Source organism: Lissotriton vulgaris, chromosome 4_1, assembly GCF_964263255.1.
Source record: "Lissotriton vulgaris chromosome 4_1, aLisVul1.2, whole genome shotgun sequence".
Classification (NCBI taxonomy): domain Eukaryota; kingdom Metazoa; phylum Chordata; class Amphibia; order Caudata; family Salamandridae; genus Lissotriton; species Lissotriton vulgaris.
In genome coordinates, this window is record NC_141691.1 from 90,641,539 (window position 1) to 90,665,815 (window position 24,277).

Here is a 24,277-nt window from a genome sequence, read left to right on the forward strand (position 1 = left end):
GCATTGAAAATATATAAATTAATAGCATTGTTATTTACAAAGCCAATAGCTTACACTTTCCTAATGCGAGTCCTCTTGGCTATGGGAATGCTTGTTGTTAGCCAGCAAGGACAGTGCTGTTGTGGTGCTGAGTGATGCTATTATGGTGCTGAGTGATGTGGTGGTGTATTAGAGTGATGTGGTGGAGTCCCAGAGTGATGTGGTGGTGTCCCAGAGTGATGTGGTGGTGTCCCAGAGTGATGTGGTGGTGTCCCAGAGTGATGTGGTGGTGTCCCAGAGTGATGTGGTGGTGTCCCAGAGTGATGTGGTGGTGTCCGTGAGTGATGTTGTGGTGTCCTAGAGTGATGTGGTGGTGTCCCTGAGTGGTGTGGTGGTGTCCCTGAGTGGTGTGGTGGTGTCCCTGAGTGATGTGGTGGTGTCCCGGATTGATTTTGTAGTGTACATCAGTGATGTGGTGGTGTCCCTGAGTGCTGTGTTGGTGTCCCTAAGGGCTGTGGTGGTGTCCCTGAGTGCCGTGTTGGTGTGCATGAGGGCTGTGGTGGTGTCCCTGAGGGCTGTGGTGGTGTCCCTGAGGGCTGTGGTGGTGTCGCTCAGTGCTGTGGTGGTGTCCCTGAGTGGTGTGGTGGTGTCCCTGAGTGGTGTGGTGGTGTCCCTGAGTAGTGTGGTGGTGTCCCTGAGTGATGATGTGGTGGTGTTGTTGAGTGGTGTGATGGTGTCCCTGAGTGATGTGGTGGTGTCCCTTAATATTTAACACAGAAACTGTAGTAATGGCCCGGACTAGTGCTTTAATTACGATTTAATACTTGCTGTTTGACAGCTGAGTTTACTGGACTTAATATGTATTGTTAGTGTTGCTGGGGCTGTTATTAAATTGTTCCTTGTAATATTAGCAGAGATCCTATTAACAGCATGGGCATAGTTCACACTGACGATTTACATGTATGCATTAGTGGTGCAGCAGGCGCAGTGACACTAAGACGCATAGGGGCAAGGGGCCTGGCCAACAGTATTTTAAGTAAAGCTAATGTTTTAATTTACATCTTTTCTTGGTGATGTATTTTACGGCTTTTGACAGAGTTTCCTGGGTCCGTTCTCTTTGTAAAATATAGGCAAAGATGACATTTTTATTTATCTTGACGACTACAAAGTAATAGCATTTTCCGTGCATTTAAACGTATGCGAAGGGGGAGTTGTGTTTTTACCCCTTACTTCAGCAGTGACTTCTATTTTTTTTCCGGAGCTTAGCTTCCTGCTGTTAGTTGATTTGCATCTCACAGATGCTGCCAGGCAACAGATTACAATCTTTATGACGCAGCTTAAAGCACTAAAGTATCCTGCTCTTGTTTCGTTTCCAACTGGTGAAAACATGTGATGTTTCACACTCTTGCAAGCCATGGAATTCCTTCTTTTGTTCTGCACACTTTCAGGCGGCCAGAATACCCCGCCATAAACCTCACAATGACAACAGCCCCAATAAAAAACAAGCCTAACAAAAGTGCTTCATAATCCAAGATTACAGTAAAACGGTGGCTCTGCATAAGCACCCCTTGGGAAACTCGAGACCACCACAGAAAAGCACAAAGACCTCAGTAATGTTGAGCACTGGTATCAAGAATCATTAAAGAAGTCAATCTGAAATGGCTATTTTCCTGGGCCGTTCTCAAACTGCGAGTGAGTGCTAAACAGTTGATGACGAGATGTTAAAATACTAATACCTTAGCAAAGAAACAAGCACACAAACACACCTCTGAATAAACACTTCTAAATTGCATCCTGCTGGTGCACGGACCAACAGCATTACGAAAAGAAGTTACAGTACAAAAATGTCCGCCAAGTCACTGTGGTTTAAGAGGACAGGTACTGAATGCGTGTGGGTGTCCCTGCGGTGAGCACGGCAAGGGCACAGCGTTAGAAGCTGTGATTAACTAGTGCTGCGGTCAGTATGGACAGAACACTGACACTGAGTGGTGGATTGTAACTCCTACGGTTTCACACCGCGAAATACGTTCAAACATGCAGGGTAGTTATTAGAAACGGCTGCTGCCAGTGCATTCCATAAAGGAGGCGTAATCAGACAAACTACACAAGTTACCTGGAGTAACGGGAACTATTGTCTAAGGGCTAAAGACAAGAAGAACTAAGGACTGAAATGAGTGTGAATGGTAGGGGTGCGATTTTTAGTAGCAGTGGGTGTTTACATTAGAAGCTAGTGTGTCCACAGTGAGGACAGAGCAGGGTTACCGGGAGGATTCAGACTAGAGATTACTAACTGCCAGATCATGCAGGGTAGTTGAGGATTATAAGGGGCTGCAACCAGTGTGTGACAAAGTTAAGGCTCTGGGGTTTAAAATTACTAGTCACACATAGGGTAATAGGCATGACAGTTGAGAGATTAATATCAGAGGAGCGGGTGAGGTGATGCAAGGCCCTACATTTAGCACGGCATGGGCATCGCGACTAGTGCGGTTTCTAACCCCTAGATGTTCATCCAGGTACTGGGTAACTTATTATAAATAGCTGCACCGAATGTACGGACAAACCTATATGGATGCGGCAAGGCTGGAAAATCTGACATGCAAAAAGGAGTGAAGCTGAAAGACATTAGTTTGCCGGGGAAGAAAGTTCAAGTGAGGTTGGGCTGAAAGTACGCCAGAAGTTCCTGAATTCTCCCACTGACTGACATGTACCCAATGTTCTGACTGCTGAAACAAACAAGACGGCAGATTAGGGGAGGGGGGAGGAGAAATGCGACACGGTGTGAAGCAGCAGGGGCCTTTGAAGTGAAGCTACGCTTCACTTCAAAAGTGTGGGAGGAGTGCTGCTACGGCCTGGGGGAAGCTGGCTGGGGAGGGGGAGGAGAAATGCAAGTAAGGCTGTGTTTGCAGGGAGAGAGAGGGGAGATGCTGGAGCTAGGGAACAGAGTTTATGGCCCAAAAGCGCGTGCCTGTGGCCACGTGAACTCGAAGAAAACCGCACGAACGAAACCCTTGGTTTCACGAGGATTTTGAGCACTTGAATTCTCGCTCCGCTCAATGCGCTTGCGCACATTGATAGGTCGCGAGACCTAAAAACAGATGGCTCTGGTGGATGGGGCCCTGGATCCTGGGAAGTCTTTGGAAGGGGGGCCTGGTAAGGCTTTGGGAGTGGGGTGGGGCCCCCCACTCTTTTAAAATAAAAATGTCTCGGGACTAGAGTTCTCTGGACCTAATAAGGCCTGGGAACGGTGCCTGCTTGTCCCCCTTCCCTTTTTTATTGCATTTGGCCCTGGTGTAGACCTTTGTGAAACTACATCTTCAGCTTGGTGGTGTTTGGTTGACCGGACATTCTTGGTCTGTATGACGTTGGTCGGGCTATTTCTTGGAACCAGAGTTTTCTGTTCTTTTCAGTTTGCAGCCTCATGCCATATGTTTTCCAAAGCGGGAATGTGAATTTAACACCATGCAATATTGTTCAGGATGGATTCATTCCAGCGCCAGAAGGGAAAACAGCTTTCTCGGCGCTAGCTTCAAAGTTCTTCTCCGCTGCCACACAACAGCTTTTCATGCAACCCTATTATTGTCGTTTGTGGCTGATAAAGAAATGAAGCCCATTTTCCCGGGGTGGGTTTATGTGGCTTGGAGAAGGACCTGTGGAGCAGAGTACTAAATCCATTACAAAAAATATATTTTAGAGCTGTTGCCAAACACCTTAGTGCTTTAATATTATCAAGAAACGGTAAAAACATTTACAAATAGAGAAAAAGAAAATCATTTGTAGCTATTTTCTCAGCCCTCACAAGAAACATGTAGTCGTTTATGCGTGTGCAATACTCCCTCTGTCTACAGCCGCAGAGGAGGTGACGTCATCTTCAGGCAGCACTGCTGCTGAGAGCCTCTGGCATGCAGCACAGCACCTGAAGATAGCAGCACAACACCCCCCCCCACCTCAGTACCAAACATGCATACATCTGCGCATTGACGACTATCACAAATAATTTTACATGTTTGCTACAACTCACAAAGCCTTACAGGAGCAGGCAGTGAAATGTACAATGTATTGATATTTAGATATATTGATATTTAAATTCATATGTGGTTTCCTCCACGCTTGCTCCACTGGATTTTCCACATATATTTGCAGCTCAGTCCAAAAAGGGGAACATGTCCTATCCTTTCCCCGCTGTTAAGACTGATGTAGGAAATGGTATTCAAACCTATGTCAATACCCAGTAGCATACGAGTTTGCAAAAGTGATCCAACTTTTTCCATGTCACTCTTCCAGAAATCCCTAGTCGCGGAATTCCTAAAGCCTACGAGCCGCCAGGCCGCCAGATTACCTCCTAGTGGTCTGATCTGCAGGCAGAAGTGTCTGTGATCCCGTGAGCCAGGATCAGGGACTTCCACTCACAGCTCAGTGTTTTGAGAACGTCAGTTCTACTTAAAGTTTGCAAAAACCTTTTGGGAATTAGGTCCTTGGGCCCGATATCCCTATCACTGCCAGTACGCTTCCCTGGGTGATCTTCACACCTGTTGAGGGTGGCGAGCCATTCCCATGTCTGGATTGAGGAGACACAGCCTGGATTCATTCAAGCAGAGCGAGTGTGAGTGACCGCTTTCGCTGCCAGGACTCTTGCCACAGTATGTAGAAACTGGATCGAAACTGTGCTATACAGTAAGTGACATCATCACGTCAACACCGTAGCAAGGAGACTGGGGTTTCAACTGGTGGCTTTCTAGCATTGTTTCATGCCCTGTGCCTGTACTAAAACAACTCCTTCTCGAGAAACGCGCCCAGAATCTGGACCTCTCCGCCTCGGGATCTACTGGCAATCAATCTAGACCTTACTTCAAGAAGAAACGTAAACTTCTACTTCTCAATAAATACCTAAACAATCGGACTGACCTGCTGCACCTACTCCACACCCTTCAAATGGATCTGAGAATCTCCACCGTGGGGACAAATTGTGCCTCTCCCCACCCTCGCAACACCCTACCATAACCACCTCAGAACTGTATCATTAACATTTCCTACTCTCTATTGTATACTTGTTTGATATACTGTTACTATGTATTTCTATTCACTTTGTACTATGTGCTTCTTACTATGCATTTTTATGCTGTGCCTTTTTTTTTCTCTCCATATGTAACTCGTGTAATTGCCGCTGTGCTAACTCTATAACGTGCTCTGATACCTGAGGGTCAAGTTCTCCCTTTACAAAACTTGATAAATAAATACATTCTACATAACAGTATGTTGAATTGTATGGTACGCACAAAAGTGCAGAGAATCACAGAATGGCCACATACATAACTTCAGTCTTGATGATGCAATGTATATATTGTGACCTGTTAGAGTTCGAATTTACTTTTGCATTTACTGTAATGTACGGTTGCAAGTCTTTGTCTTTGCTACTTGGTGTTCGGTTTCTACGTCCTCATGGCACTAACTTGGATTGTCCTCTTTCCAGGTTACTCTAATGCGGTGCAGAAGTTTTCTCAGACCCTGCAGAGCTTCCAGTTTGACTTCATTGGAGACACACTCACCGACGACGAGCTCAACATCGGTAAGTTATTCAAGTGGGGCCTTTGTGGGCAGGGTGGGTGTCAGTTTGTGGTCAGTTACCTGGGAGTACGTAGAATGTTTCTGGTTATCAGATGTAGGTGGAATGCTGAACGTCTCACGGCACCACATTGTCTAAGCGCCGGGATTAGTTTAGTTGAAAAAGGTAGGTCCACTGCCAAGTGGCCAACAGCAGCCGAGCTCCACGCGGACATTGTTGTACTTTACAGTGGATACGGCCCGGCGTGTACAGTTCACCCATCCACCGAAAAACATGAACTGCAGAACTCTTTTTGTCTTCATACCCATGACCAAGCTCTGCAGAGCATGTTCTTGGGCAACAACATTTGTTTTGGGGATAATGGGACACACTGCCATGGTGTATATGGCCGCATCATCATTTTCTGCACTCGATGTAGCCAAATAGCAGTTGCTCGCATACATTGTGCAATGCATTCCTTTAGCACAAATGGGCTCATGTTTTTCTAGCCTTTGCAGTTCATAGGTATGCCTGATCTACCAGCTTTGCCATTATTTTCTGCACTTATCCGAAGCAATAAAAAAAAATTGTTGACAGCCAGTTGAGGTATATCATCAATGTCTGGATGAAGTTCCTGTGTTTGCCACTAGGGATCATCCAGACAGTCTGATCCCAAGCCTTTTCCAGCACAGCAGGTGCACTCCTTGGTAGCCCCAAGCAAGGCCCGTTCAAAGAGGTCACTGAAATGCTTATGAAGAGCAACACGTATGCCTGAAGGCTTCATGGCCGTGAACCTGGACTGTACAGTCAACGGGACTCAACAGAACAACTGGGACGTTACTGTGCTCTGAAAAGAATGATAGGATTTAATAAGCAGATGAAGAGGTGGAGAATTCCTGAGGGAAAGTGCCTCAACAGAGTAAGATTAACCTCCCTGTCGAGAAGTTTTGAAACGTGAAGCTGTCACAAGGAAGTGGGTCCCTGCCCTCAGAGGCTGACTGCCAGAGATCCTGGGAAGGAGTTCTTGTGGGACCTTGGGCCCAATTCCATGGAAGCTTTATACGCCATGTGCTGGTCCTTGAATTGGATCTGGGTTGTGACCGGCAACCATTGCAGACTAAGATGGCCTGCAGGATTCTGTTGAGTTCTGTGAAGCTAGAATCAGCCTCATCATCATTTTCTGCACTCGATGTGGCCTGTTCAGCGCAGCCGCTGGGAGGCTCAAATAGCAGATGCTCGCATAGTCAAGTCAAGCGATGGCAGACGCATTCACCTTGGGGGCTCTGAGCTGGGGTGGAATGAAGGGGAGGAATGTTCTTGAGATTATCATTTGGTGGTACCATGTCGAAATGGCATGTGAGCATTGAAAGTGAGATCCTTATCCTCCTAAAACCCCAAGCTTTTAGCTTTTTCTGCTGCCAGTTTAAGGAGCATGCCATGGTGCAACGCAGGGGGACTGGATTGTGCCTCTGGGCATCAAAAGTTACACGTTTGTCAAGCGAGTATGGTGACAGAATATAGCATGGCGTAGTACAGTACAATACATGGAGCAGCCATTGCCTCGCGTAAGCTGCATTGCGGCACTTGAGATGGGGTCCTTCAAGCAAGGAATGGCAGGCCTGTGCAAAGTCAGTGATCTGGCAATCCTTAGGTTCTGGTGTATTCTTCTGACTTACTTATTTATATGCAGAATGAACATGACTTTTCGATAGTAAATCACTTGTCAAGTCAAGTCAAGTCAGAGAATTTATATAGCGCACTACATACCCAGAGGGTCTCAAGGCGCTTAGAAAGGGGAGGAGGATTACTTGTCAAATATCCACGTTTTAAGTTGCTTTCTGAATGCTAGGTGGTTCTGGGTAAGGCGGAGGTAAGCGGGGAGTGAATTCCATGTTTTAGCAGCCAGGTATGAGAAGGATCTGCCTCCCATGGTGGTCTTGTTGATGCGAGGTACCGTGGCGAGGGCTTGGCTGGAAGAACGTAGTTGGCGGGAGGGGGTGTAGAAGGACAGTCGTGAGTTGAGGCATTCTGGTCCGATGTCGTAGAGAGATTTGTGTGCGTGGGTTAGTAGTCGGAAAGTGATCCTCTTCTTCTATGTTTATGACCTCTTTCGGAGATTCAGGTACTGGGCCAGGCAAGAGTAGCCGTCCCAAATCAGGGTCCTTGGCTTGTGTTTTCCCAAAGTAAAATTTGCTGCCCTTTATCCATCGCGACAAGGCCAGCTTGAAGACATCTCTGGTCAAGGGGCAGCATACAAAAGGTGCACAAACAGCACTGCATCATATCAATGGAACGGCAGTCTGGACAGGTTGGAACACAAGAGGTTCAAACGTAACTCAGGGCTTCATGCGCTGAATAAGCGCCTAGTCAGGAATGAGTTGAAAGAGAGAGAGGCTGCAAATAAGCACTGGAGCAAAGGTCGAGCTTCAGACGTGGCCAAAAAAAGGTAGGATGCATGGACACACCCTGGGCCCAGCCAGATGCCACATGCTGGTTAGGTCCAAGAGCCCAATCCCTGCATGGATGGAGAGAGGGGCCGGTAGGAGAGATCGAACAGAACCATAGAAGATAACAAGTGCCACCATTGGATGATCATGCTGCTTTTAACTTTATCCGCCCAGCGCTTAGAAGCTAAAAGTGCCTTTCAGTGTAGTTGGTGGACACCTGCTCCTTCAGTGGAACTGGTCTTCTATGGCTGGGCATGAAGTTAGAAGATTCAGAGTAAAGGCCTCTAGCTTGTGCAGACTGTTAGGAGCCGAACCTCACACACAATGCAATGTTTTTGTGGTGGCTCCTTCATCTGTGGAGAAGTGTGGCTCACTGGTTAGAGCGGCAGAGTCTGAAGCAGAGAGCAGGCCCGGGACCAGGGTTCAAGTCCCGATGCGGCAGGGTCTTGGGCTCAATGTCCGTGGACTCGATAATTCTCGCCTCAGCGCCTACTCTAATCATGGGTCCTACGCTGCAACTCTGGGCAATAGCTTGCTTAATCTCCACAACGGCCCCAACAACACTAGGATGCCTGGCTTCACTTTGGGGGTGCCCAGGAGGGACATCTCACAGGGAGAGCCAGGAAGGGTTCCACAGCATTATACAGCGCCGGGACGCACCGTTGCTGGGGCAGCTGTGCGCTTTACAAGTATACTACATTTACACACATTTACATCTCCTACAGTGAGATGTTTGATCTGCCACTCTGAAGGCCTCTATGAACATAGTATGACAACTTATAGCCGCTTGGCCAAGACAGCAACTTTCTTGGCAGCTTAAACATTGGCCACACCCAAGTATTTACCCAGACTTAGACAGGATTCATAGATTAGTTTATATATTGACATCTACAAACGTAGTAAGCTGGCATTCACGAAGGCTCTCTTCTTGCCCTTTATCTAATGCACATTTTCTCACATTTACCCATAAAGTACCTGTGTGCGGCAACAGGGCATGTTTTTAAATAGGGTCCCTTGTGCTTCCATAAGGCAGTAACTGGTGAACAGAGAAGTGAGATCGCTTCATGTTGACCGGATTAATCCTGATCTTCCTTTGAAATCGAAGTCTATCTTGTTCATTGTAGTCTTGATTTGCTTGATAGCAAAGGCTGGTAAAAGAAAGCCCCTGCTGCACTCATGGTACCTTGGCAACATGGAGAAACTTGACAACCCTGAAGTCCCTGACCCAGGCTGCACAGCCTGAAGCGTGTTCCTTTCTCCTGGCCCACACAGGTGCAGCTCGTGGGTGGGTATTCCAGGGTAGATACCTGGACTCTGGCACATGTGCTGTCTTTGTTCTGCAACAGCTGTATTGTTGAGAGCTGCCAAGCAGTCACTTGTAGTCACTTTGCTACTTGGTGTTAGGTTTCTACCTAGGTGATTACAGCTACATTACATGAGAGTAAACAGGTGAGCATTCTGAGACCTCTAGCTTCATAGATTTAACATAAAAAAATTATTTAGGGCCATATGTATCAACATCCAGATTTGCGAATCTCAAGTAGCGATTTTTTAGAAATCGCTATTTGAGATTTGCAAATTGGTATGTATGTAGAGAATCACATTTTTTTTGCGATTTCTTAAAATTCCTTAATTGCGATTCGCAAATTGCGAATCGCAATTAAGGAATAATTTCCCATTCATTACTATCGGCCAGGAGGCCCATAGGAATGAATGGGAAGGTATTCTCAATTTGCGATTCGCAATTTGAGAATCGCAAATTGAAAATAATTTCAAGGGTGCAGGGGTGTCCAAAGAACACCCTGTTGCACCCCTGAAATTAGCATGGGTGCACATGTGGCGCACATACATGCCCTATGTATGTGCTTCACATTGCACTTTGAAAAATGCAAAAAAGTGCATTTTTCAAGGAATTCGCAAATTACCACCAACTTGAAGTTGGTGGTGATTTGCGATTCCTTAAGGCCAATTAGCATTTTTTTAATGCTTCTTACATTGCATTTAAGAAATCGCAAAATTTGCGATTCCTTAAATGCAAGAGCAAAATAAGGAATTGCAAATTTTGCGATTCCTTATTTTGCACTCAATTTTGCTTCATAAATACCATTTAGCGAAAATGAGTTCGCAAACGCTGAAATTCTTGGAATTGCGGCATTTGCGAACCCATTTGAGCTTCATACATATGGCCCTTAGTCCCATGATGCTTTGTGCTCTATGTCACAAACCCAAGCACTGGTGGAAAGGTCACAGCAGCTGTTTACGTAACATGGTGAATTAGAAAACCCTAATCACATGACGTGATGGAAGCAAACCATGTTTGAGCCATCATCTTATGGGACCGGTGAGGCCTAGAAGAAATTTGAGTGCCGCCTTCTAACTAGTGAAATATTGTGACCTGTATTGTAGCCACCATAATGTATCACACTGCTCCGATATAGTTGGCTACCTATTCTGTCTAGATGCTAGCTCTGCAGTGTAAGGAAAAACAAATATTTATACGGTGGCTTTATCAAAATATACTGTATCTAATAAAATCCCAGCTTGTCCAACCCACAAGTAGTTTGAATGTGTGTGACTCTGGGCAGCTTTTTACATTTCCTGAACACTTTGGAGAGACTTTTGGTGTCACAGGGACCATACCCGCTCGTTGGTGGTCCCGCTATCTGGCTTGGCTGTTCTGGTGTCCCTGCTCACCCCCTGCCGTCGCAACTCCGTGTCATCTCGGCGGCCGCTGTGCGGGGGTGAGCGCGTGGGGCTAAACTACACTCCCCAGAGGGCCTTGCGGCCAGAAGCCGCACAACAGAAACAGGCGCCAGGAGGCGCACAAATAGCCGCATCACTTCCGGTGGAGCGGGGCAGCTTTTTACATTTCCTGAACACTTTGGAGAGACTTTTGGTGTCACAGGGACCTTACCCGCCTGTTGGTGGTCCCGCTATCTGGCTTGGCTGTTCTGGTGTCCCTGCTCACCCCCTGCCGCCGCATCTCCGTGTCATCTCGGCGGCCGCTGTGCGGGGGTGAGCGTGTGGGGCTAAACTAGAGGGTCTTGCGGCCGGAAGCCGCACAACGGAAACAGGCGCCAGGAGGCGCACAAATAGCTGCATCACTTCCGGTGGAGCGGGGCAGCTTTTTACATTTCCTAAACACTTTGGAGAGACTTTTGCTGTCACAGGGACCTTACCCGCCCGTTGGTGGTCCCGCTATCTGGCTTGGCTGTCCTGGTGTCCCTGCTCACCCCCTGCCGCCTCATCTCCGTGTCATCTCGGCGGCCGCTGTGCGGGGGTGAGAGCGTGGGGCTAATCTACACTCCCCAGAGGGCCTTGCGGCCGGAAGCCGCACAACGGAAACAGGCGACGTCGTGTGGGTGTTTCGGCGGGACGAGGGCTGTAGATGGGCGCCAGCCGTTTTACCAGGAACGGCCTGCTGGAACACAGTGCCTACACCCTCCTCCCTTGGACAAATAGGACCATCAGTCCACCACTAGCTCTATAAATTACTCAGACGGCTTAAGACAGACACAAAACTAAGGTGGCAAGACCGTTTACACCACCCAGGAACCCTGATAAGCACTGCCTTCATCGCCCATTAGCATGCTTACAGTCCATCTCTGTTAATTCAACATTGGAATGAACTAATATACAACAGGATTACAGTATCCGGGAAGGCGCCCCTTGGACCCCGGTTCCTCTCACATTCTTTCCAAAAGCGACGTATCATAAACTTAAAGCCCTGAAGAAGTCCCAGCTTGGGACGAAACGCGTCGGCTGTATATGTTTCACTGCTAACTGAAAATAAAGATTAAAAGAAGACTATCAACATCTCTTTGAGAAATATTTCTTCATCGTGCTTAAACACCATTTGCACTTATTGTCTTGCTTTTTGTGGTGCACCTTTGCGGTTGTTTTACTGTGCAGTAATAACCGTAGCCAGTAAGAAACATAGCATAACAATACTGCAGGCAAGGAGAGCTGGTGACAAACATAATGCAGCATCATCAAAGCAGTACTTGAAGCAAAATAGAAGAATGGATGCAGTTCGATGCGTTTGGTACAGTCTCCCTCGAAGAAGCATTGAATCAAGTTAAGCAGTAGGTTACATCCAACAGAAAAGTTGTCAATAGTATTCGGGATCATCAGCTTTCAGTCGTCAAGGTGATGTTGTAATGGATGTGGTTGGCAAATTGACACTTAAAGCCGAGCAAGGCATGGTGCATAGATGGTGTAAGCTGCAAGATGGTGACACGTTCAGCACGGCGTGCAGTATTGCTCACGGCACGTCCGTGCACCAAGTGTCTCACAGGAGCCATCGGTGACGAAGGGATCACCACGTTGAAGATTATCCAACGAGCACAATGAAGAATCCAAGACGTCACAGGGGATGCACAGCAGCTTCGCTGGACACTGCAAGGCGGTAAGGCTGCATGCGCAGTGGTAAGCATGCACGCTCAAGGTGGGCACGCAGTGCGGTAAATTCAAATAGGCAATTGAACTGCCAAATGTATAGGGGAGGCTGGGGCCCATAAGTAAATCAAAGTGGACTTACCAAAAAATGTCCGAGCACCACAACTTAGTGCACAGGAAAAGTCACAAGGGCCACAGAGACACTCACAGATGCGAGGGTCTCAAGGAATAACAAACATCTTGTCTGATGTCGTCTCACGGTTCCCCACAGCACCACACTAACAACACGAAGTGTTCTCCGCAAAGAATGTGACAAAACGTTTGTCCGCTCTTGTCTCCTGTAGACACAGTTTGTATATGTATATGCTGCGAGTCTCTGTGGTTGATGGTTGATGAAACATTGTAAGACTTCATGGTCTGTCAATCCCAAATAAAGTTGGCTCTGAATTTCAAATAAACTGCCAAACTCTGCTGATGACGGTGGTTTAAGGATTTGCAATTATCTGTGGTCTTTGATAATGCCAAGATCACACCATGCTAAACAGGTGTTCGAAGGTAAGCCAGTATTCAACGTACACTGGTTAATGCTGTATTTTTTTCCTATGATGAATAGATCCATGAATACTAGGAATGTGAAGCGCCCTGGGTAGGCTGTGCAGATGGTGGAGGACACTGGTGGCGCTATTGGCGGAGTTCTGTTCCTTAGTTTTAAGTTGCTTAGTTTTAAGTAGTGTCTTGTTCAAATAAAGTTCTTTTAAGTTTCAGGTATCCTCACCTCATGTAGTCTTGTGGCCCAAAACACGCAGGGTTTTTACCAGAACGTCGCCAAATGTAATAAGGGAATAGAACGAGGCCAGTTGGTTTTCCATGTAGATTTATTGTAGATTTTGCAGATCAGGAATCACAACATGGAGTAGTACAGAATTAGATGTAGAGTAGGTCTTCTCTACAGAGCCCCACCAGGAGCAGCTTTCTTGCTTCTCAGCTCATCCTCTCAACCTACACTCCACAGACAGGCATACCAGCATTCTATGACCTCACCACACATACCAACATTCCAAGAACATCCACACTAACCGAGCAGCAAGGCAGAGGCCAGCAAGGCAGAGAGGCATGAAAGGTGTATTACATTAAAGATCAGTATACTACACACTTCTTCGTACAGTTCCATCCGAGGCACTTGGACACTTAAGATCTTCAGTAATGTGCCAGTAACAGATGGAACTTTGAGGAATGCGAGCCAAGAACTGTCCTTGTTTCAGAATTTGTGCTTGCCAAGAAGTGGCGCCTATTAATGGCTCCTTTTGGTTGCATAAGAACATCAAAACGTGCCCGGATGAGTCACAGCAGGAAGTCAAAAGAAACATACTGTTCATCTTTTGCTTGTCCGCTGAAACTGTCATCCGAACAGTGCTCACATGGGCGTTGCTAAGGTCGTCTCAGCAATCTAAAAACATTTACATGGGATTTAAATCTCCTTTTTTGTCCCATTTGCTCTGATATGGAATAAGCTAACGTTGGGTGTGTGAGAAAAGGGGGCGCTTCTCCTGCTGTTGTCAAAGTAAAGATAGAGATGTTGCTAAAGTAGTAGCAGGGCTAGTGGAGAATGCGTTGACGAAGAGTGTGAGTAACGTTTTGCTGTTTGTGGAGAAGACGCTACACTATACGGCGCGGTGATGGTGTGTGGGCATATTTAATGATTCTGGTGTTTTTTAAATACCCATATTAACTCAGCTGTAAACTGGGTTTTGGGGGAAGTAGTTTAGTTTGTGACCAGGGGTAAAGCATATTTGATAGAAGAAAGGGAGCTAACCAACTGTTTTAATCAACTTTGAGCCGTTTATTAAATCCAGACATTTATTAACAAGGTCATCAAGTGAGTGTAAAGAGTATTCCGGAAGTTGTTCTGTTTTCACAAAAGTACAAAGATCAATTGGGGGTTTAGAAGGCCTTCAGATAGAAGATGTTGTTAATATGAGGAGGCGTACTATTGTCAGCCTAATGGAAATTATGTGGTGGCCACGAAAAGGCAGGTATTAAAGAGCTCTTGCCAACTTGTAGTAACGGGACCATTAATACCACAGTAGAGTGGCTGTGGTTTTGCCGCATTCGGTTTTGGAATATGCCTAACAACATTGTAAGGTAGGTTGGAATGTAAGGCTTGAGGGTTCTGGGGGTGGCAGTTGAGGATGAAGCCGGGTCGTGGAAGGTGCTGTCTAGCCTTTAAGCAGACTTGAGAATAAAGGTAGATACACACTTGTGGAGGTGTATTTCTTTACACTACAAAGTTGGCAGCGGGCTCAACTCTGCGAGGAACCTGCATGTTAGAGAATTCTTCGGTGAAGGAGATAGCGTATTCATTTAAAGAAATAAACTTGGGTATTAAGGGAATGAGAGAAAGGAGATAAAGGAGGGGCAGAAATCAGCATACTCAAGCAGTGAAGTAAACATTACCTGAACGAAGTTACATGTGTTGACTTTGAAGGATCTAGACAAGGAGGTACGAGAGTGTGCACAACGGCGCATGCGGTGCTGTGGCTGAACCGGTTCGTGTACTCTGCATGAGCGAAGAGCGTCACAAGGCATCAGGAATGGTGGAGGAGTCTTGTGATTGAAGGTTGCTGCACTGCTGAGCTGGAGGAGGGCACACGAGCAAGTCATGTGTAGGGTGGTGAAGATGTGAGGAGGTGATGACGCACGCTGAGCATCTGGTGCGGCCATTTTGAATTCGGCTGCTCGAGAAGGAAATTCCTAGTCATGAGCTAATTTTGAAATGTTCATCACGTCAAGAGTGATTGTGTGAGGTGATTCGACTGTGCTTGGATCTGAGATATTGTACGGTGATACACACACCCGTTGGTATTAAAGTGCGTTCACTTTCGGTGATGCGCACACCAGATCAGCTTTTTGTGACATTGTGAGAATGCCTGAAAGGCAAACGTAAGGGCCTTAAATTCGATGCGCTTGGCCACAGGTAGCCAATGCAGGCGTCTCAGGGAAGGGGAAATACGTTTGTGAAGAGTGACCTTGCAGACCAGCCTGGCTGCTGAATTCTGCACTATCTGGAGCCTACGGATCAGTCCAATTGGCTTACCCATGTAGAGACTGTTTGCATAATCAAGATGCGAGGAGATTAGGGCATGAACAATGGTTTTGCGTGCTGGCTCAGGCAAGAAGTCAATACATTTTCTAACGATTTTTTTCTTGCCAAAGAAGGCCGCGGAGACCTGTTGGACATGGGTAGCGAGGGACCAGCTTAACTGACTCCTTAGGTTTAGCGGGGTATCCAAAATCAGCTTGCCACCATAACGCTGAGTAGGGAGCTACAGCTTGATTAAAGAAAAGGACATCCGTCATACCAGCATTACGTTTTAGGAAATGAGTGCTCATCTAGGCAGAAATGCTTTTTAGGCAAACTTTCAGACAGTCAAAGGAAGATGCCGACACTCCACATCAGTTAAGTGTCCTCGGCGTAAGATATCACCTTGATCCCAGTGTCTGGGATGAGCTCCGCAAGCGAAGTCAGATAGATGTTGAAAAGTAGCGGGCTCAAGGCCGATCCCTGCGGTACCCCACATTGTAATAAGTTTGCGGGGAGGTGAAAGGATGGATTGAGACCTATTGTTCTTGGCCATGTAGGTAAGACACGATCCAGTCTAGTGCTGCCCCCTGGATGCCAATCCGCTTAAGGCGATCCAGTAAGATGGAATGGGACACTGTTTCAAATACTGCTGACAGGTCGAGAAGCACCAGCATGACCGAAGAGCCACAATCCACCGCTCATCGAATGGCATCTGCCATCTCAATAAGAGCTGTTTCTGTGCGGAAGCCGGACTGTGGTTCATGCAAATTGTTTTCTCCCTTTCCAGCAGTGAGTGCAACAGTGTATCGATCCTGAAGGCCGGATTGTCACATGTAGCTGAGTGGATGCAGAGGCATCCCTCAAGTGAAACGGTGACAAGACCGAGATCGTCATTCTGGGGAAACATAAAGATCTTTGGGGCCCGCAACACTGGCCCAGTGACATGGGACCCCTCCTCCAGCCGGTCTCTGTGGTTCGTAACCTCGGATTTCTCATAGATGACAAACTCTCTATGAGGCAGCAGGCCACTAAGGTGGCCGCCATCTGTTTTACCACCTTGAGATGGCTCCAGAAAATTTTATGGATGCTGCCCCATGCCACCAGGAGAACCGTTGTCCAGGCATTAGTAACGTCTCGCCTGGACTATGGAAATGTCCTCTACCTCGGTGCCGACGCTGCTACCATTAACAAACTCCAGGTTGTATAAAACTCGTCGACCCGACTTCTCTGTAACATCCTGAGGAGATCATCGGCCGCACAGGCTCTTCGCAATCTACACTGGCTTTGGGTCCCCAGCCGCATTAAATTTAAAGCCCTGTGTTATCTTTTTAAAATTAAGCAGGACTCGGCTCCAAAATACCTACAGAGTCTTGTCCAACCTTACAAGCCTAGTCGCACACTAAGATCTTCTGCCAATTGCGATTTTGTTGTTCCAAGATTCAAACTTGTAAAGATGGGGGGGGGTCGGTCCTTCTCCCATCTAGGCCCCAAATCCTGGAACGCGCTACCTATCGCCTTGAAATCAGAGACCGACTTATTCTGCTTTCGGAAAAAATTGAAAACTCTACTCTTTCAATAGATCTATCTGCCTCTTTAGCTGGTCCATGGTACTGTTGTTGTGTCCTTATTTTCTGCTTTAGTCTATCCCTTGCGCCGGGAAACCCACTGCGGGTAGCTGTTGCACATTATAAGTTCAAATAAATAAATAAATGCAGTTCGCCATTGAACTCAATGAAAGCTGCCAGCTGCTGATGAGATAGCTTCTCTAGTACTTTAGTGGGGGCAGGCAACTGGGAAATGGGCCTATGATTAAAGGTGACTGCAGGGTCAGCATTGGCTTTCTTTAGAATGGGAAGGAGAAATGCATGTTTCCAGGCTGATGGAAAGATCCCCTGTCTAAGCGAGGAGTTCCAGATAGCGTTCAGGGGGGCTGAGCAATTCAGCCAAGGCAAAATATTGTTTCACTGGCTAAGGATCGCCAGGTGACCCGGATTTACATTTCTGGAGTTCCCCCAAGGAAGCCTCTAAAGAAATAGTTGCAAATTCCGAAAACACTGACTGGGTGTCACAAGGGCTGCCATAGTGCCCTTTCCAGGGTGAGGGTGTGCTACTGGGAAAGAAGCGTAAATCTGGAATATTTTTTCCTCAAAAAAATCCAAAATCTTATTACAAAACTCCTGTGATGGGGTAATAGAGCGTGTGAGTGCTGTCTGGTTAGTGAAGGACTAAATAACCTTAAAAATCTCTCTGGAAGAGTTCTTAGCGCTGGAAATGCGTTCAGTAAACAAATCTCTTTTTGCTCAGATGAGAAGTTTACGATAATCTTTAAGTGCTGCTCGATAACCAATTTTGTCCTCCTGAGAATACAAAAATCTCCATTTGCTCTCCAGTTTTTTACATTCACTTTTTTTGGGCTCTGATATTCGCTGAGAACCACGGAGCGGAAGCGGAGGTTCTTGCGGAAATAACAGGCTTCCAGGGCGCAATTATATTGACGTTGTACACTGACCCAAGCATTAAGATTCATGATGCTATTATCGAGATTATTTGATAAGGAAGGCTTGGAATCTTTCAGGAATGGATTAAGGGACTCTAAGGAGACCCTACACCAATTCCTTCGTAAGTCATTCGGTCGGACGTGACCCTTAGCTCACTCATCAGGTGTACCTGAAAAGGGTTCAGGAAATGTTCCGACCAAATGACTGGCTCAGGGATGTGAACAGAGATGTCTGGTATGTTCGAGCAATTAACCCCTTCCACACTCATGACGAGCTGGGCTTGTCATGGTGTAGCCTCCTCGTACACTGATGACGAGCCCAGCTCGTCATGAAACAATAGAAAATAGCAATTCCCAGCACAGGAGGGGAATTGCCTTAGCAGCCATGGGGTTAAGGTCTAATATAGGACCAGCTTTATGAGTAGGGGAGGAAACTAGCTGGATCAAATTGCAACCTGCGAGTGCTGAGATACAATTTGCGCTATGAGAGCAGAATGGATCGTCCACATGGAAGTTGAGATCACCCAGGATGTTGAAATTAGAATAGCGCTTGCTAGCTTGGGTAATATGATCCACTTGGGTGAGGGAAAAACTATGACTGCAATCCGAGGGTCTATAAAGGAGGAGCCCCGAGTAGGAGATCGAGGCGGACAATTAATACAGAAGGGGAGACCTTCAATACTGCCTATCCGGTCAACTTTGGAAGTCGCGATCTCCCAAGCTACTTTATGGAAAATCGCTAGCCCTCTGTTAGAAATAGGGGTCTCTAGTTGGCAGTGGCTGGCCACTGTCCTATTAGGGACCCTTCCTACTAAGTCACAGTAAGGGGGGCTACACCCTTTGATAACCCCTGCTCAACCCTGTGGTAACATAGCACGAACAGCTAGGCTTATCTCAGAGACAGTGTGTAAAGCATTCATGATCATGCACAGTAACACAGTGAAGGACACTACAAAGAGACACCACATAAGTAGTTATAAAAAATAAGTATATTAATATATAGACTTAACACAAGACCAATAACGGTAAAAAGCCACAATACTGGAAAATAGGGGTACCCTTGAAATGCTCTAAAAATAGTTCAAAGTGTTCAAATAGGGGTTTAGTTCTGCGACCCTTTTACCTACAAAGTACCTGGATTTCGTAGCAAAACAAGCAAAATGTCGCAAACGAGCTGTAGCAATGATTTTCCACACGCGAGGCCGGCGATCTTATCTTATCTTATCTTATCTTAAGGGGCACTTATATAGCGCACTGACACCAAAAGGTTTCCTGGCGCTGGCTGAGTGCTGTGAGATGGGGAGACGGGGTCTAGCCAGTCTGTGTGAAGAGGTAAGTTTTCAGAAGTTTTCTAAATGCCAGGAGGGAGTTGGCAGATTTGAGAGGGAGGGGCAGCTGATTCCAGAAGGCGGGGGCAAGGTAAGCGAATATACGACTGCCAGTTTTTTAAAGTTTGGTAGAAGGGACAGCTCGCAATAGGCGATGGGAGGAACGGAGATTACGTACCGGGCGGTAAGGGACGACCAGTGATTTGAGAAAGGCAGGGGAGGTCCCGGACACAGCCCTGAAAGTCGGGCAGCCGATCTTAAATGCAGTCCTCTGCTCCACCGGCAACCAGTAGAGTCTGTGAAGCAGTGGTCTCGCAGATTGCCACTTCGGGGTTTTATAGGCCAGTTCTGTACATTCTGGAGCCTATTAAGGAGGAATTTGGGTAGGCCGTAGTACAGGGAGTTTGAAAAATCCAGGCGGGAGAGCACCAAGGCAATCAGGACTTGTATCAGGGCCTCCGGAGTCAGGAGGTGAGAAACTTTCCTGATTTTTCTGAGCTGGAACATGCATGATGACACAACCGCACCCACCTGAGGCTTAAGAGAGAGCTCCGAGTCAATTATGACCCGAGGCTCTTTGCTGACTTAGCTGGGAAGGGCGGGGAGCCAAGCTCAGTCAGCCAAAACTGTGGGCCCCAGTGAGTAAGACTGTTTCCTGGAAGAATTAACTCGGTCTTCTCCGGGTTCAATTTAAGCTGGTGGGAGTTCACCCAGTGTTGGATGTGTAGCATCACTGCTTGGCAATCGAGGGCTGCATTGGGGGTGTTGAGCGGAAAGATGATTTGCAGATCGTCTGCATAGTTGAATACGGTGACATTCCACCTCTTCAAGGAAAAAATGAGCGTCTGAAGGTAGAGATTAAAAAGCAGAGGGGACAGGGAGGATCCCTGAGGCACTCCTCAGATGGATGGGACCTGCACGGCTGTGAAGGGACCAAGCCGGACCGCCTGCATTCTGCCCGACAGGAAGGATTTGAGCCAGGCAGAAGCCAGGCCTCGGATGCCGGCTTGCTCGGCACGGTGGATAAGGATGTTGTGGTCCACCGTGTCGAACGCAGCCGACAGATCCAGTAAGACGAGCGCCTGTGATGTCCCTTTATCGGCATTAGCCCTAAGCGTATCCATAACTGCCAGGATCACAGCTTCGGTGGAATGGGCTGGTCTGAACCCAGCCTGATTAGGTTCGAGAAAGTTGGAACACTCGATGAATTCAGATAGGCCGCTAGTAACGTGTGCCTCCAGGAGTTTGGATAGGTAGGGCAAGAGAGAGATAGGCCGATAGTTGGTGAGATCGTCCGGTCAGCTCCAGGCTTCTTCAGTAAGGGCACAAGGACAGCCTCCTTGAAGGAATTAGGCACTGCTCCTGCCTCCAGTGAAGCATTTAATAAAGGCAAGATGCAGTCCGGTAAGGACAGGCAGATGTCACGAAAGACAGAGGGAGGGCAGCAATCATTGGGCGAGCCGGATTTGACCCGAGCAGCAAGTTTAGCCAAGGTACTGGGGTCGAGGGCAGGGAAAGAGAGCAAAGAGAGCGGGTTTTCAAGGGGGGAGGCTGACATATCATCAGGAGGGACTGAAGGGATAGTATTCTTGATCTTGGCGATTTTTTCGATGAAGAAGCTATTTAAGGCATTGCAAGATTCTTGCGTCGGGGTCTGAGAGGGGAGAGTCCTTGTATCAGACGTGAGCTCCCTCATGATTGAGAAGATCTCCTTAGATTTATTATGAGCAGTGAGGATCCTCTCCGAAATGTGAAGAGCTTTTGCTGCCATGATTGCATCTTTATATTTTTTTCTCGCAGCAACATATAGCTCTCTGTCGATGGGCAGGTAATTGCGTCTCCACCTACGTTCCGTTTGGCGCAGTTCGAGTTGCTGAGCTTTCAAGGTGGAGTTAAACCACTTGTGGGACTTACTGTGCCGGGAGCGAGGAAAACTGGAGGGAGGGACAAAACAATCACTGGCTTTGATGATCCAGCCAGTAAGATCTTCCTCCAGAGTATGGACAGTCGCAGTATTAGACAGAGAAGGACGAGTCTCAGCCAAGAACGAGAGGAATGCCTGAGAGCCAAGAGTACTCCATTTACGGGCAGTCCCACCGGCCATGGGAGAGACCTTAATGCAGCCCTGACTGTGATCACTGTATCGATCAAGTGATGGTCGGACCAGATACAAGGGGTGATCACAGGGTAGGAGGGAGTGAGATTATGAGTCCAGATATGATCTAAGATGTGGCCCCCAGTATGGGTGGGAGAAGTAACGTGTTGGTTCATGTTGAAGCTGGTGAGGACTTCAAATAACTCAGCCGCATGAGGACCAGCTTCATTATCATTATACCAATAGTTAAAGTCGCCGAAAATGGCGACTCGAGCAGATGAAGTAAGTAGATTATCTAGCTGTTCACTGAAGGCAGAAGGGAACGAAGGCATAGGGTAGGGAGGACGATAGAGGATGACAGTGGTGAGAGCTCCCTCTCCAGTCTCTAGCTTAATGATGAGATTGTACACGTCAGTAAGGGTGAAAGAAGACGTGGAGATAAATTTAAGCTCCTTACGAATGACAGCTGCCACCCCGCCGCCGGCACGACCAGAAGGTCGGTTCGTGTTGAGCAGGTAATAATCGGGGGGGGCAAAGCCGCTAAGATGTCAGGGAGAGAATCATCAGTCAGCCAGGTCTCGGTAAGTAAAAGGATATCAGGCCTTTCGTCGGTGAGAAGGAGAAAGAGATCAACCTGATGCTTGACCAGTGAGCGTGTATTTAGGTATAGGACCCGGATACGCGTTTCAGTCGTGCTGGGATCAGATGACTGTTTAGTGCAAGGGGAGGGAAGAGGTACGTTCTGCGCAATACCAAGTGCTGAGATAGAATCTAGGGTCCTCGGGGGTAGTGAAACAGATACACAGTCCAGAACCCTAAGAGCCTGAGAGGAATAAACAAAGGGGGATGGTGCCTCCTTGGCGCGGACGGGCGCAGACGGGTAGGACTCTGGCACGACTCCGGCGCAGGTCCGGTGCATCAGCAGCCCGCGTCCGCTGCGCGGATGCATGAACATCCCCTTTTATGCGCGACTAGAGCGCGGGGGATTGAAGACACACCCAATATGGCCGCCGCTTGTCTGAACCTGGGACCAACTCCACAGCGTCGGTACTCGGCTGGGAGTGGCCCAGGGCAACAAGGAAGAGGGGGAAGGAGTCAGAAGTAAGAGCTTCTTGAATCAAGCTGATGGGGTAGTGTTGCAGCAAAGTTTAAAAAACGCCGATTTTTCAGTAATTTTAAATTTCTAATCAAGTTAAAAACACTGCAGCACAACTTCCCGGCTTCCGCCTCAGGAGGGACACAAGAGACACTCAATCAAACGAGCAAACGGGCTCGGGGAACCCCTTTTATGCGCGACTAGAGCGCAGGGGATTGAAGACACACCCAATATGGCCGCCGCTTGTCTGAACCGGGGACCAACTCCACAGCGTCGGTACTCGCCTGGGAGTGGCCCAGGGCAACAAGGAAGAGGGGGAAGGAGTCAGCAGTAAGAGCTTCTTGAATCAAGCTGATGGGGTTGTGTTGCAGCAAAGTTTAAAAAACGCCGATTTTTCAGTAATTTAAAATTTCTAATCAAGTTAAAAACACAGCAGCACAACCTCCCGGCTTCCGCCTCATGAGGGACACAAGAGACACTCAAACGATGTATTGAATCCTTGCCGCAAGGGAGGATGATGTGCCGATCTGCGGATGCGTTCGGGACAAAGTGACAGACTTCTCCACACTAGGCCAGCGATGCGTTGAATCCTTGCCGCAAGGGAGGATGATGCGCTGGTCCAGTTGAGTGTGAGACTTGGTTGCGATGAAAGAAAATGGCGCTCCGCGAGGGAGCGACGATCCGGGTGCGATGGGATGAAAATGGCGGATGCACGGCGCCTGCACTGCGATGTCGTGATGCGATGATCTCGATGCGATGATTCGGGGTTAGCGAGCACTCGACAGCCCGCAAACGTGCGATGCGACGATATCTGGGATTAGCGAGCACTTTGTGGCCCGCAAGCGTGCGATACGATGATCTTTGGTTTGCGAGCGCTCAGGGCAGTAGCGCAATGATTTTCTTATGCTCTTCAGCTGCGGCGGCTCGCAAATGGGTGTTAGCGATGATTTCAGCACTCTCTTCTCTGTAGTAGCACTAGAGGCCCTGGAACTCACAGGGGCCTCACCTGCAGATAGAAATCCTCGCTGGGAGGAATCAGGAGGCTGGTGGGGGAGTCAGATATGCCTGTGACTCCAGCAGGAGGTTTGCTCTCTTCTAGCCCTTGGGTGATTGCTTTAGCACACAAGCACATGGACAGTCCTCTCCTGCAGATTCCTTCATTTACACGTACAGAGGTTCTTTTTGACATCCAGCAGCAATACAAAAATCAGGGGTTTGGGCACAGATATTTATACCCCAAAAGTCTTTGTTCTAAAACGTCACTAGTCACTGAACCCAGCCAAAACTAGTTCTGCTCAGGCCTGGAGCACTTTGTTTACCAGGCTGCATTCTTCCTTTCAGAAAGAGGGGGTCTGCCATAAGTAGGAGGTGGAGCCAGCATTCACCTTGCCAGGCACAGCCCTATTCAGGTCAAGGAGCTACCCTTCCCCAGTACTCAATTCAGATCTCTCAATTCAACCCAGGTCTGACTCAGCCTGCCTTGCCCCTCTAAACCCAGACAGCCAGTACACATAACAGCAGAGCACACTGGAAGACTTAGGCCAGAAAATACCCACTTTCTAAAAGTGGTATTTTCAAACCTAGAATGTTAAAACCAACTGCACTAAAAGATGTATTTTATCATTCTGAGTTCAGGCATACTAAACTCGAATTTCTACCATGTTCACCGAGTCAGTTAGGACTATACGATGTAATAGTCAATCTGCCCATTCTAGCCTATGGGGAACAGGTAGTCTTGCAGTAGTGAAAAACGAAATGGGGTGTAATTCACTACCAGGACATGCTACACAAATCAAGCCATGTCCTACCTTACACA

The 24,277-nt window shown here is 47.6% G+C and overlaps 1 protein-coding gene across 1 annotated transcript in view; it reads left to right on the forward strand.

The window, feature by feature from the left end:
* OPHN1 (oligophrenin 1) overlaps nucleotides 1–24,277 on the forward strand; it is a 702,970-nt gene that overhangs the window by 221,853 nt on the left and 456,840 nt on the right. Inside the window, exon 2 of the mRNA XM_086918347.1 lies at nucleotides 5,447–5,542. Within this exon, the coding sequence (XP_086774473.1) occupies nucleotides 5,447–5,542 (96 nt within the window). The remainder of the gene's footprint in view (nucleotides 1–5,446; nucleotides 5,543–24,277) is intronic.